Genomic DNA, 13893 nt, shown 5'->3' on the forward strand with positions numbered 1-13893 from the left:
AAGAGATGTGGGAACATAGGTATATGTATAACTGATTCACTTTGTTATAAAGCAGAAACTAACACACCACTGTAAAGCAATTATACTCCAATAAAGATGTTAAAAAAAAAAGAGGGTAGGAGGGGCAATTAAATTCATGCGAAGGTTTATGGCTTGACGCTCAGAATTTTTGTTTACAAAATGGTTCGGGGGATGAATGGAGGGCTGACACCCTCTGCAGCATCTAATAGATATGTTCTGAGTCTTTCGCTTCTTACTGAGCCCAACTGAAGTCCTTGTCTAGGGAGAGAAGGAGAGATAGAGGAAGGAGTGGAGAGATGGGGAGACAAGCGGGGAGAGGCAGGAGGGAGAGAGGAAAACAGAGAAGGAGGGCGAGATGCAACCAAGTCATGACCAGTAAGTACTCCGGGTGCTGGGTGCTGACTGTACCAACAAGCCAGTTTACTGCACTGACCTACCTTTTTGGACAGCTTGCGGCTATCTTCAACAAAGCGCTTTTCTCTGGGAGTAAAGGTCCGAATACTTGCTTTGATCTAGAAAGACACCAGTGTTAAAAGGGGCAGCATTGAGATGGACTTCACTCTCTTCTTTTTCTAATGACTGAGAAGCTCTGGAAACCAATACCTTCTGACCCTAAGGGCGCGGGGTTAGGGGTTTGGGGGATGGGCAGAGACATGGTGGGTACCCGGGGCTCTGCATGGGTCTCCGGAGTCTCATTTCATGAGCATCACTCGGGTAGGTCAGACTGCAGATTCCAGAGTGTTGTTTCCACGTTGCCCATCAAAGAGATATTTTAAACCACTGCAGAGATTGGGCTCATGAAGTCCTCAAACCAAAGTCTCTAAAAAAGTAAAACTTCCTTTCACATCGAAGTTTTGAACTACTCTTTGCCAGTAATACCTAGCATGTGAAAATCAGTTTCCGGCTTATAAAAACATCTTTTCCATAGAGAATCTCATTTCCTCTCAATGATCCAGAAAAATAAGTAAATGAGTCATTTTAGCCCAGCTTTTAGGGAATAAACTGAGGGTCAGAGAGATTTCATGGTTTATCCAAATCACTAAACTGAGGAAAACCTCAAAGAACAAAATTCAAGTCCTTCTCCTCTACATCAGATGGACAACTAGAACATTACTTAACAGTTTTTAATTTAAGGCTGTTTTTCCCCCTAAAACTCAAGTTTTACCTGTGTGCATAGTCTATATACAAGTACTTGCCAGAAAAAAAGAGGAGATGAAGGGTGATCTGTGTGCAACACACACATATGATCTCCTTGAAGGGAAAGGTTAAGAAATGGGGCAAAAGAGGAAGTAACAACAGACCCCATACTGGAGGCTGTGCCCAGAGTTCTAACATTTCCAGGAATAAAATATAAAACTTCCCTGCCATTGATTTATGAATAATCTCTTAAAGATAGTAAACAATCAGCAATGTAGCATCGGGATAATTGAGGAGTCAGAAAGATCTGGCTCTGGATCCCGACTCACTCATTTATCAGCAAATCAGCTCCCCTGTTTAATTCCATTTGTTTAATTCCATTTGCTCATCATAAGATGGCATTCATGATAGTTAGGGACCAGGCTTATTGTGGGGATGAAATGAAATAATATCAGAGCCTGGCACATCGTAGATGGCCAATAAATGGCAGCCATTCTTGTAATTATTGCAAAAGCGCCATTATGCTACATTCATTTACCCCACTAACTGGATTAACCTGTGCTCTCCCTTCCCTTTCTAGAACCTACTGCTGATACCATGACAAGGAATGCTCACAGCTAAGTAAGCCATGTCTGCGCACGCCTAGGGATTTCTCCTCCTGGCAGTTGAATAGTATGCCCATCTAGAACCAACTGTGCTGATTCGCAAACCTATTTATGCCCATTTTACCCATTACTATAATTCTATATTTAATTAATTATATAAATTATTGAAATACAGATCAAAAGACTTGAAATTGATGTTGCTCTAGAAAGCCTTGAGAAAGGTCAGTTACTAAAAAGATACTGCTATTGAGGTGATGATTTTATGGAAAAATAATCTAGAGGAATTCCACATTCAGATTGTTTTGTGAGTGTTTTTAAAGAATATCTCTACTTTCAAGAAACTGAAATTAGAAATCATAGATGTTATGGGTGTATTTATGCAAGGAATATGCTGTAGACCTAAAAATAATATGTCCATGCTATTTAAAAAAAGGTTTTAGGCCCGCACCTAAAAATTGGCAAGTGAATGTATATTTATGTATTTTATTTATATTAAACTAAAAGTTTAAGATACATTAAAAAAAATTCTCTTTTAACTGTAGTTTTCAATTGAGGAACTACCTGTCTTGATTGTGTTGGATAGCACGACATCTACTATAATAATTAAATAACATGTCAGAGGCTTGAAGATATCTCTGTCCAACAGCCAACTGTTACCTTGGAAGAAGATTAAAGGTAATAAAGCTAAGAACCTAATTTTCCTCTTATTTTTTTTTCCCTTGACATTTATTGAGAATTACACACCATCAATTCTACTGGCCCAACAGGATTAATACCAGACTGTCCAGCACTGATTTTTCTTGGCTCAGTTTTAAAACACTATTTTCTTTGTAGCTGCAAAAATTCTGAAACATTTTACATTGATTTGAATCTCTGCAGGCTGGTCACCTTTTACTTTCCATACAGAGAAGCTGGGAGATATGTCCATTAGACCTACCGGATTATATATGAGGTCCATCTCCAAGTAAATAACTCCTTTAAAAGCTTGTTCTAAATCTTTATTCTTCAACACGTAACAGTTTGTCTGTCCGTCTCGAATCTGTCATAAACAATAGATGAAATACAGACTTTCTATGGGATTTAAACTGAACGAGCTGACAAAATTGAAAATGCAGAACGCATACACAGATGAAGCCAATATTAAGCAAATATTAAAACTATGTAAATATTAAATCATAAATCAACTTTTAATTCTAGAGTGCTGCTATAACTGATAAGAAGATAAAGTAACAATCACCAGCCTGAAACTGATATACGAGAGGAAAATTAGTAGTACAAATGATTACTAAGCCTACCAGGACTTTCATTCAAAAATCCCAGAGGTTAAACATTTTTATTTGTTAAAAAAATGCTGAATATTCTACAAAATTTCTGGCAAGTACTACTCAACATTGCCAAGGTCATGGGAAAAAGGAAAAACTTGGGAACTGCCACAGTCAGAAGACTAAGATTAGATGATAAAATGCAATGTGGCACCCTGGGTTGGATCCTGGAACAGAAAAAGGACATTAGTGGAAAAACTGGTGAAATCCAAATAAAGACCAGAGTTTAGTTAATAGTAATGTACAATGTCAGTTTTTTTTTTAGTTTTGATAAATGCATCATGGCAATGTAAGATGTTAACATTAGAGGAAACTAGGTGAGGATAGATGGGAACTCTGTATCACTTGTCAACTTTTCTGTAAACCTAGAATTATTCCAAAATAAAAAGATTATAAAATAAGATGTTTTATTTATTTATAATATAGTATTTTATTTTATAAAATTATAAATTTTATACAATATTTTATTTAAAATACTGCCTTATAAAATATTATTTTATAAAATATTTTAGAAAAATATTATTTTATACAAATACTATGAAATATTTTAAAGCAATAAATAAAGGAACCAGTTTTCTAAAAATGACCAGTGTTTCACAGCCAAGGTGCAATGCAAATTAAATAAATCAGCATAGCTAAAGTTGAGGTCAAAATCCAAAAACATTTCAAAAGAACAGTGTGCTGATAAACCTACAAAATAAACAAGTTCTTCTGATAGCATCTCTCAGCCAAGCATGTCACATCAATGCCACATACCAATCCACCTGTGGACCCCAGCGTGTGAGGCATCTAAGAAAAAATCCCCTGTATCATTTTGGAAATGACTTGGCTCCCATTATGGCATTTTCTTTTCAGATTTGAGAGCAGCAATGCTTATATTATACAGAGTGGTAGTATATGCATTTTTAAATTTCTGGCTTATTCGAAGCATATCTGTTAACTCCAACAGGGCAGAGCAAAACTTGAGCTGACCAAAAGCTCCATTTGGGATTGTAATGATCATACATCTGAAATAACATAGGAAATTTGAGGGCACGAAATCTGAGCCATATTTTAAATGACTATTGCTGTCACGACAAGCATCCAGCACAAGTGTTCTTATAAACAGTGGTGGAAATGAGTTGAATAAGTCACGGGGGGAAACAGAGCCATTCCACTTTACAAGGGAGAGGTCACCTTCCTTCCCAAAGTCACCCCACCTCTCTCAAATTGAATAGGTTTTAAACAGAAAGATGGTTTTCCTGGCCAGTGGCTAAGAGGAAGGGGGTACCCCATAAAGACCTGGCTTCCTTCCTAAACGGTATCCAAACAGGATTCTGAGCTTCCTCTTTTATCCACTGTCTCACTTAATAAATTGTGGGTGTTAAAGTTGAAAGAAATAAATACAAAAACAGCATGACAATTTGCCAAGCTGACTTTGGTCCAGTTTAGTTTCGCCTCAACCCATAATCATTGTACTGTTATCTTAAAATTTCCATGATTTCTTAAGGGTTAGGAAGGGCAACAGAAGAACAAGAGGTATCAGTATAAAAAGAAATATTTTATAGTCGAAAAAGTTTTTTGTTTTTTTGGGTAAATGATCGTTTCCTCTTTCTCAATGTCCTAGAATTGTGTCAGCAAAGCACAGAATCCACCTAGGACATTAAAGCAGTTTTTAAAGCTAGAGATATAATTAAGGCTACTCATGTTTGGCACTTTCATATATTATTTTAAAATATATAAATTGTAAGTTTAAAAATTTGTAAAAAGATTGAAAAATTATAGGAAATGAAAAAGTCCCTTTGAAGGTCCATAAATACCACAATTCTTTCCCTGAGAAGGAAATTAGATAGGAATTTGGCATGTACCCTTTCTAAATTTTAATTGAGAATTTATATTCATAAATATATCCTTGAAGAAAGTATTTTACATTTTTTGTGTTTCAAACTATATATTTTGCAATTTCATTCTGTATGTATCAATAGGATTTGGTAATGTGTCTGTAATAGTATATAGATCAGCCTCATTTCTTTAAACTGCTATGTAAAATTCAAAATCTGAATAAACCACAATTTATGAATCCTCTTATTTATGAATATTTGGTTGATTCCACTTTTTCAGTCTGTCCTCTATAAGGAATATCTTTTGGGAAAAGATAAACTGAGAGATAGAGGAAATACACTACTTTGTATTGGGGATATGCTTGGGTTAAGAACAGATCAATGCATTTGAATATTTAGCGTTATAATTAAACACTGAAATAGTAACCAAAGAAACTATTTGTTAAATATTTTCATTTTCCATGGTGTTTATATAACTGAACTTCCAACACATGAATACAGGATAAAAAGTTCGGTAACACCTCAACTTGCCAAACTCCTACATGACAGCATTTATATAATAAATGAAAGCTAAACATATATTTTTCCAGTCAAGAACCATATTATTTATACTTAACTCTGAAAATTATTTCTAGCATTTTATAATGTTAAAACCTCTATGAAATAGGACAACTAAAGGACAGCTAAAAGAAAACTTAGAGCAAAGAATCTATATATACTTTTGTCTTTAGGTATGAGATAGTCACTTCAATTAAGACTTAAGTTTAATTCTGAGATCTCTACCACCCAAGGCAAATTGTGACAAAAGGAAATCTCGAAGTTCAACTGGAGAGTCTTCCTGGGCTGACATCGGGGAGGATTTCATTTCACTCAAATAGAAGGATGAAATAATAAATAATGCCCTTAACTTTAGTGTTACAAGAAAACTCTTCAAATTGACTTATCACACACCTTTACATACTTGCCTTTCCATAGGTGAGGAGCACAGATATCAGGCAATAATTTGGGGAAGGCGTCTCTGCAGGACAGTTATAAAGATTTAACCTAATTAGGAATTAAACTTCCTTAATTAGGGAAATGGGCATTTCCATGTCCCTTTACATTATTTTCAGAAACAATATGGTATATCAGAAAGCTAACCATGCTAACCGTGAATTCTTGGTTACATTAGACAGTGAACGAAAGAGCACAGGAAGTCTGTTTCTGAGTAATGATTCAGGATTTCAGAGCCAGAGGACAAGTTACAGAGAAGGTAGTCTGGTTTAGATTTTAATCTGACCTGAAATTATCTTTAACCTATGCAATTTTTCTCTATCTAAAAGAATTTTAAATCTGCTTACACAAGTTTTAAGCATCGTAAATATGAAGAACTTTTAAAAAGTTTGGTGATAAAACTAATTTTTGAGTCAAAGAGATACTACATTCATTATATTAGAAAACAAAACTTTTTAAATTGGCATACAACAAAGGTTAGTATGTGGGACAGAGAAAAAATATTTTTCTCAGCTGGAACTCTTTTTAAAGAATTCTCATTATTTTAAAAAAAACAAGAAAAAAAGGAGAATTCTCATTATTATGCTTTACTGTAAAGTTTTGATGTGATAAGATATCAACTGATTCAACAGCAAAGTTAATCAGAATCAATATGAAGGAATAAAACCATCAGTTGCTTTAAGGAGAAAAGATACACATTTAACATCAAAATCCAAACTGAAGAGTCATGTTGATCCTCCCCAGCCCCCAATTCGACCTTCATGTGAATAAATGGAGAACATTTGGGTGTAAACAAGCGTTATTCTATCAGAAGCTTTTCATTGCATGCAAAAGGGAAAATAACGTGACATAACAATACAGCAGGTGATCCTCACTAACGCGCATGCAAGGTGACTCCAACAAAATGTGATGTGAACAGACACATGTTCACATGTGATATGTGGCTAGGAAAGAAAAAAAGTAAATATCCTTTACTTGGTAGTGATTCTATTCACATCCCCACTTGCAAACACGCCTGTTTCCCACCGCAGGAGTTACAAACAGCACGAGAGATTGAAAAGCCCACAAGGTCACTGTTTGCCCTGACACAGTCAACCACCAGCCAGTAGAGGCAGCACTGAACTCATCACCCCAGCCCTCCACAGACAACTCACCTTTCTCTGTGCAAGACAATCCAACCCACCCATTGCCTGAATCCAAAACCCAGCACTGAACTTTGGTAAAGGCAGAAAACCCTGCTGTACCCAAAATGTCTTATCAACTCCTCTCCCTGAAATAGAAGCTGTCTTTACAAAGTAATATTTACTAATTGTTAGAATGGTGTACAATTTACAAAAATAGCTTTAAAAAAGGAAGAAAATGTAATTTTTACAATATTCCATTTTTAACAAACATATCTCTAATTTTTAATTACTTTTATAAATATTTATCTTATGAAAATAGGATCATAGTGTATTAGATGAAGTTTGGGACTCCTCAGAGGCAGATGAAGTGAGTTTAAATTCTGGCTCTGCCTCAGAGTGGCTGGGTAACTTTGGATAAGTGACATAACTCCTCTCTTCTTCAGTTTCCTAACCTGTAAAGTGTGAATAAAAAAAAAAAAAAGGATACATATCTCAGCAGTTGTTGTGAAATAATCAGCAAAAAGCAGTAAGAACAGTGACAAGTACACAGAAATTGCTTATTAAATGATTTTTTCTGTCTTACTTTCATTTATGTACTTTTTAATCACTCGTGTTTTAAACTTAAAAGTATAGGAAACATTCTCCAATGTAAAAATTGATTCTTCTCCATAATTTAGAATGGTTCTTCATCTTATGAATATCCTATAATTAGCTTAACCAATCTTCCATTGTAACTAAGATTGTTTCCAATTTTTAACAACTGTAAACACTGTGATGGTTTTACACATAGATATCTTTGTGCTTCCACGATGCATTCCTAAAAATAAAGTCTTAGAGGTGGAATCATTGAGTCATATGGTACACTTATTTTTATGGTTTCGGCAAGTATTGCCAATTTGCTCTCCTAAAACGTTGTATTAATTTATACTCCTAGCCTCAGTGAATGAACCTGCCCATTTCCTTCCAATATTGCCAACCATAGGCATGTTTATTTAATATACAGCAATTTCATAGGAATAAAATGACCTCAGGTTGTTTAAATATGTGTTTTTAATAACTAATGAAACTGAACATTTTCTGTCGTATGTTTATTAACAGTGGGCCATGGTAGGACTGTGAAACCAGACAGACTTCACTTTAATTCCCATTTCTGGCGTTTAGCATCTGTGTGACCATGGGTAATTACTGTATCTCTCCAAGCCCCAGTTGCCTCTCTAAAATAGATATCTAGAATATAAACGCTCAAAGATTATGTGTCTATTAAATTTTAATCCAAGGTGCCTTCTAGGAGGCTGGTAGCAGGTCATGCTCCCTCCAACAGCATTTGAGAGAGTCCTTTGACTACACTTAGTCATCACTGCTCACGAAAAATCTTGACTATATTTCTTAATCTGACTGCTTAAAGTAATTTGGTAATTTAAGCTACTAAAACAAGGGTGATGAAGATGAGAGCTTACACTGTAAGTGCTTACTGTGTGCTACTGTACTCTTTTTACATTTACCATAAATCCTCACCACAGACCTCCAACACAGGTACTGTGATAATTTTCATTTCATAGAGGAGGAAACAGAAACAGAAATGTCAAGTAAGGTGTCAAAAGTCACATAGCCAGTTAACGTAGAAGACTGGGGGCCAACCCTGGTGATCTGGCTCCCTCTTCTGCACTTTAAAAAAATAAATAAATTTATTTATTTGGCTGCACTGGGTCTTCATCGCAGCTCGCGGGCTTTCTCTAGTTGCGGCGAGGGGGGGCTACTCTTCGATGTGGTGTCCGGGCTCTAGGCACACAGAATGTAGCACGCAGGCTCAGTAGTTGTGGCGCACGGGCTTAGTTGCTCTGCGGCATGTGGGATCTTCCCGGACCAGGGCTCGAACCCGTGTCCCCTGCATTGGCAGGCGGATTCTTAAGCACTGCACCACCAGGGAAGCCCCCTCTTCTGCACTTTTAACAACCACGATGGTGGTTGAATAAAGCATGAGCCATTCATATGCTTATTAGCTATACAGATTTCTGTATTTAAATTTTTTGTTAGGTTGAATTGTCTTTTCCTTATTGATCAAAAAAAACCACTTTTATACTAGTGCTGTCATCTATTTGTTTTATGCTGCAAGTATTTTTTACCAACCTATCCTTTGTCTTTTAATCTTCTATGGCAATTTTTGTTTTCACCATGACATCTTAAATCTTTCTTCCTTTATCATTCCTGTTTTTCAGTTTGTTTATGTAGCACTTTCCATTATTTTAATAGTTTTATTTATGGAACTATAAATAAATAAATGTTTATTTATTTTGTTTCAAGCATTTGACATTCAATTCACCTTGAAATAGTTACTGTGTTTGGTGTAACATGCCGACGCATTTTCCCTATGGATAAGCAACCAACTTACCTCAGAATCACTTATCTAGTGATCACTTAGTTTATCCTCTCAATGATTTCATGTTTCAAGTTTATCATATATTAAATTTCTCAGTCTTTTTATCATGTCCTTCAGTACAGTTCAGAAATTCCTCACATAGTTAAGCATTATAGCGTTTTTTGTTTCCTGTTATACTCTGATTTTTTTTTTAGGTTTTTCATATTTTTTTTAGGTTTTTTTTTAGGTTTTTAAGATTTCTATTGGGTATGGGCACTGGTTTTCATTTTCTTAATTTTGATATTGTTTATACATAACTGACCTTTTTTTATTCCAATACACTATTAATTTTCTTTATATTTACAGATATTATCAGATAGCTAGTACTTGCAAATAATGTGTTTCCTTCATTCAAATATCATTTATTTCTCTTACATCTTTGCATTGGCTGGATCTGACCTAAAAGGTTTAATTTTAATAGTTAATTCATAAGTATATAAGTTCATTAAATTCTTGCAACAATCCTAGCAGTAGAAACTACTTTTATCTTCATTTTAAAAATGAGGAACTAGAGCAGCTTCCCTGGTGGTCCAGTGATTAAGACTTCAGGCTTCCACTGCAGAGGGCGTGGGTTCCACCCCTGGTCCGGGAAGTTCCACACGCCACGAGGTGTGGCCAAAAAAATATATATATATATATATGAGGAACTAGAATAACTATCTCTAGTGTTTCAGCAATAAGTCTGATGTTTGTGATACTTCTGATAGATATCATTCATCATGTTAAGGCACTGCTCATCATTTACTAATTTATTAGACTATTTTTTCATAATCAAGAATGGATGTTAAATTTTATCAAGTACACCTTCTACATCTATTGCGATTGTCAAGGTGTTATTTCTTTTTCTTAATAATATAAATTACACAATTAGATTTCCTAATGTGTTCAATCTTACTGATGTTCCATAAAAGGTATATAATTTGCTTTTTTTTTTAAATCTGTGTTTTTTTTAATATCAGAATTATTTTAGTTTCAGAGAATGAATTCACACATTTTCCATTTTCTTTTATGTTCTTAATAAACTTCAACAACGTTTAAGAATTGCCTGTGCAGTTAAGGTTTCAAAACTCATGTTCATTAAATGATTGAAATGTGTTATTTTCTTATTTGGGGGAGGGCAGTATGCAGGGAGAAAAGGGTGGAGTTATTTGATAACTATTTCTGATATTTCCATCATTAATGATTTTCACTAACCAGTGCATTTAATACCTGATATTCAAGTTCCTCTAATTATATTTTTAAAGATAATTTCCTTGATATTTTTATACATTAATTTCTTCAAATGGGGGACTGTATTATATTTTTAGTTAACTTGGGGAGATTTTTATACCTTTACAATACCTAAGCCTTCCCAAGGTATGTCTCTATATTTATTCACGTTTTCTCTGATACTCAGTAAAATTTAGTTATGTTCTTCATAGCAATCCCTATATTTCTTGTTGTTCACTCATTCTTAATAGCACATGTTTTCCCTTTCTTTCATTAGCCTTGTAAATGGCTTGCCTGTATCACTGGTTTTGGGGGGAACTAACACTTGGATTTATCAAATACACTGTTTAAGTACTTTCTACGTAATTGCTCTTTTATTAATCTTCATAAATTTATTTATAATTTTCTCAGTTTTCTTTATTTTAGTTCATTTTGTTGAGATGTTTAATTGATTTTCAACCTTGTTGTTCAATTATAAAACCATTCACATAACTTCCCTGGTGGTCCAGTGATTAAGACACTGTGCTTCCACTATAGGGGGCACAAGTTCGATCCCTGGTCAGGAAACTAAGATCCTACATGCCCTGTGGTGCAGCCAAAAAAAATTTCCTCTGAATAATAATTTTGGCCCTTACCCATATTATATATCGTATTTCATTGTTAGTTTCTAAGAAGTTTATAGTTGCAGTTTTGGTATCTACATTAGCTACCTGAGATTTTTTTTCTACCAAGGGTTTTGATACTTGTTTCATTTTTGTTATTTATTTCTCTTTGCTGTGATCACAGTACAGTTTCTGCCTTTTTGAAATCTATTGAAGCGTTTTGGACCCACAACATAATCAACAATTAAACAAGTGAAGTGGGTATGTGAACAGAATATTTTATGTATTTATGTGTGTGTCTACACATACACATGTTGGACAAAGCTTACGGCTGATTCTCTAGTCTAAGAACCACCACTTTAGTTTGTTTAAAATTCACCTGAGAACTTGCTAAAAAAATAAAAACAAAAACAAAAGAGATTTCAGGGTTTCATCACCAGAAATTTGGTAGCTGTGGAATCATGTGCAAGGACTTTTGCTATTAGCATACACTTCATGGAACTTGGAATTTCAAAGACTTGGCACTTTAAAACATCACTTCAAAGCTTTGTTTTTTGTTTCTGATTTTTAAAAGCTAGATAGATAATATATATTATTTTTCCGTGATTCCACTTCTGTAATTTTTCTGGTGTTTCAAATATTATATATATATGTGTGTGTATATACATATGCACACACACATTTCCACGGGAAGTCATTCACGTAAAAGTTCCTGTCTTTATAACTTTATTGATAATTTAATTATTTTGTAACTCATAAAATAACCTCCTCTGTATGTTTCTCACTTACCTTTTGTTTACATTTATGTGTTACACTTTTGTTCATCCGTTTTAGTATTGCCACGTTTGAGGTGTCTCATCTAGAAGAAGCACTTAGATTTTACTCTTTCACTCATTATGAGAGGTTTTTCCATTTAATAGAAAAGTTTAACCCATTCAACGTTTACCATCATGCAGGATATGCTCAGATTTATACTTGCTGTCTTCCCGTTATAGGACAGTAGAGGAATCCCACTCGTCATTCTTCTTTCTCCCTTGGCCTGTCCTAACCAAATATCACCCACCTTCTACACCAGCTATGGTTCATGATAATTCCAGCATATTTAGGGCACGCTTTGTTGGTTTCCAGGGCCAACAGAAAAATGTGCCTTATCTTCCTTTACTTCAATGAACATGTCGGACCAGGATTAGATGAGGAAGAGAGTTGAATGTTTGTGTCCAAAAATCCCCATTTTGCCCTGTTAAATTCTGTATTTGGTTATACATCCATAAACATTTAAGTAAAATAAATATTATATATTTCACTGGCCAAAATTTCATCATTAACTTAAAAAAATATGATTAAAAATGTCCAGTACAATGTGCAAAATCCATCACAGGTGAGAGTTGGGCAAATACTTAATTGGAAATGCAAATGAAGACGTGCATGGACATTTATTTGGTACAGCAATTATAGACAATTTATCCCATAAAGCTAATTAAGTGAGGCTGTTATTGGTGCACCTAGTTACCGTGCACTGGCTTCACAGAGAATGCTAAGGGCTGCATGAAGGCCTGTGCTTCTGATATAAATTCACATGTGCATGTTGGCATGGCTTACACAAGAGGACTCAAATTTGTTTCAAAATGTAGGACCTCATCAAATTGAGATGACTTCTCCATAGATAGTAGGAAATAACAACAAACAGATGCTTTTCCTATTTTACAAAAAGCTGATTTTCAAAGTCTTCCAAAATTGACCCATTAGATAATTAATTCTAGGAGGGTAAACACATGTTTAAATAAGAAGGATGAGAAGAACTCAGCCAGATTTTCATGACAAAATCAAGATCACTTAATTGAGAATAGCAATGAAAAATAAATCTACTGAATTGGATAATTATTAGGAGACAATGTCTATGTTGGGAATGTTTTAAAACTAAAACATTCCTACTGTTTTCCAATGTATATTTACTATATTATTGATTAGAAGATTTTTGGAAGAATGTGGAAATGTACAAATATTAAAAGTTTTCAGGACTTCCCTGGTGGTACAGTGGGTTAAGATTCCACACTTCCACTGCAGGAGGCACAGGTTAGATCCCTGGTGGGGGAAGTTCCGTGAGGTGCGGCCAAAAAAAAAAATTTTTTTTTCAGATTATAATCCAATCCAACTGCAATTTTCTACTGCTTTTAACCATGAGTAAAAAGTTTTGCATACATTGAATTGACAATTGGCATTAACCAGTTTGTCACTGGTGTTCTTGTTATACTGCAGTATTCTTGAGTATTTTATTATCTTTCTCATTGCTCATATTGGTTAAATCAACAGGCAATTTAAATATTTTCTTCAAATGTGTTAATATGATTTACTTCTCTTCATTAATTGGATTCTCAAATAAACCAGTGCCTATTCATTAAAAAAAAAGTTTTGCCTATCTACATAATCATTTTAAAAAACTGTTTTTTAAAAAGTTGAACAGAAATGAAATCTATGGAAGGATGGCTCACTGTCCTGTATTTTTTCAATTCTGATGTATATCTGAGCACATGTATATGCTTTGAACAATTCACCACCATTAATAAATATACTGATTTTAGAATATGAATTTTAAGGGAGCCAAGAGTCATCCAATATATTCACACTGATTAAAAGATATAGTGAA

The 13893-nt window shown here is 34.5% G+C and overlaps 1 protein-coding gene across 1 annotated transcript in view; it reads right to left on the bottom strand.

Moving 5' to 3' along the window:
* MCTP2 (multiple C2 and transmembrane domain containing 2) overlaps window positions 1-13893 on the bottom strand; it is a 254744-nt gene that overhangs the window by 84370 nt on the left and 156481 nt on the right. The window contains exons 15-16 of the mRNA XM_055088201.1: window positions 2701-2802; window positions 459-533 (exon numbers count right to left, since the gene is read on the bottom strand). Coding sequence (XP_054944176.1) covers window positions 459-533; window positions 2701-2802 — 177 coding nt within the window. The remainder of the gene's footprint in view (window positions 1-458; window positions 534-2700; window positions 2803-13893) is intronic.

Source organism: Physeter macrocephalus, chromosome 11 (assembly GCF_002837175.3).
Source record: "Physeter macrocephalus isolate SW-GA chromosome 11, ASM283717v5, whole genome shotgun sequence".
Classification (NCBI taxonomy): domain Eukaryota; kingdom Metazoa; phylum Chordata; class Mammalia; order Artiodactyla; family Physeteridae; genus Physeter; species Physeter macrocephalus.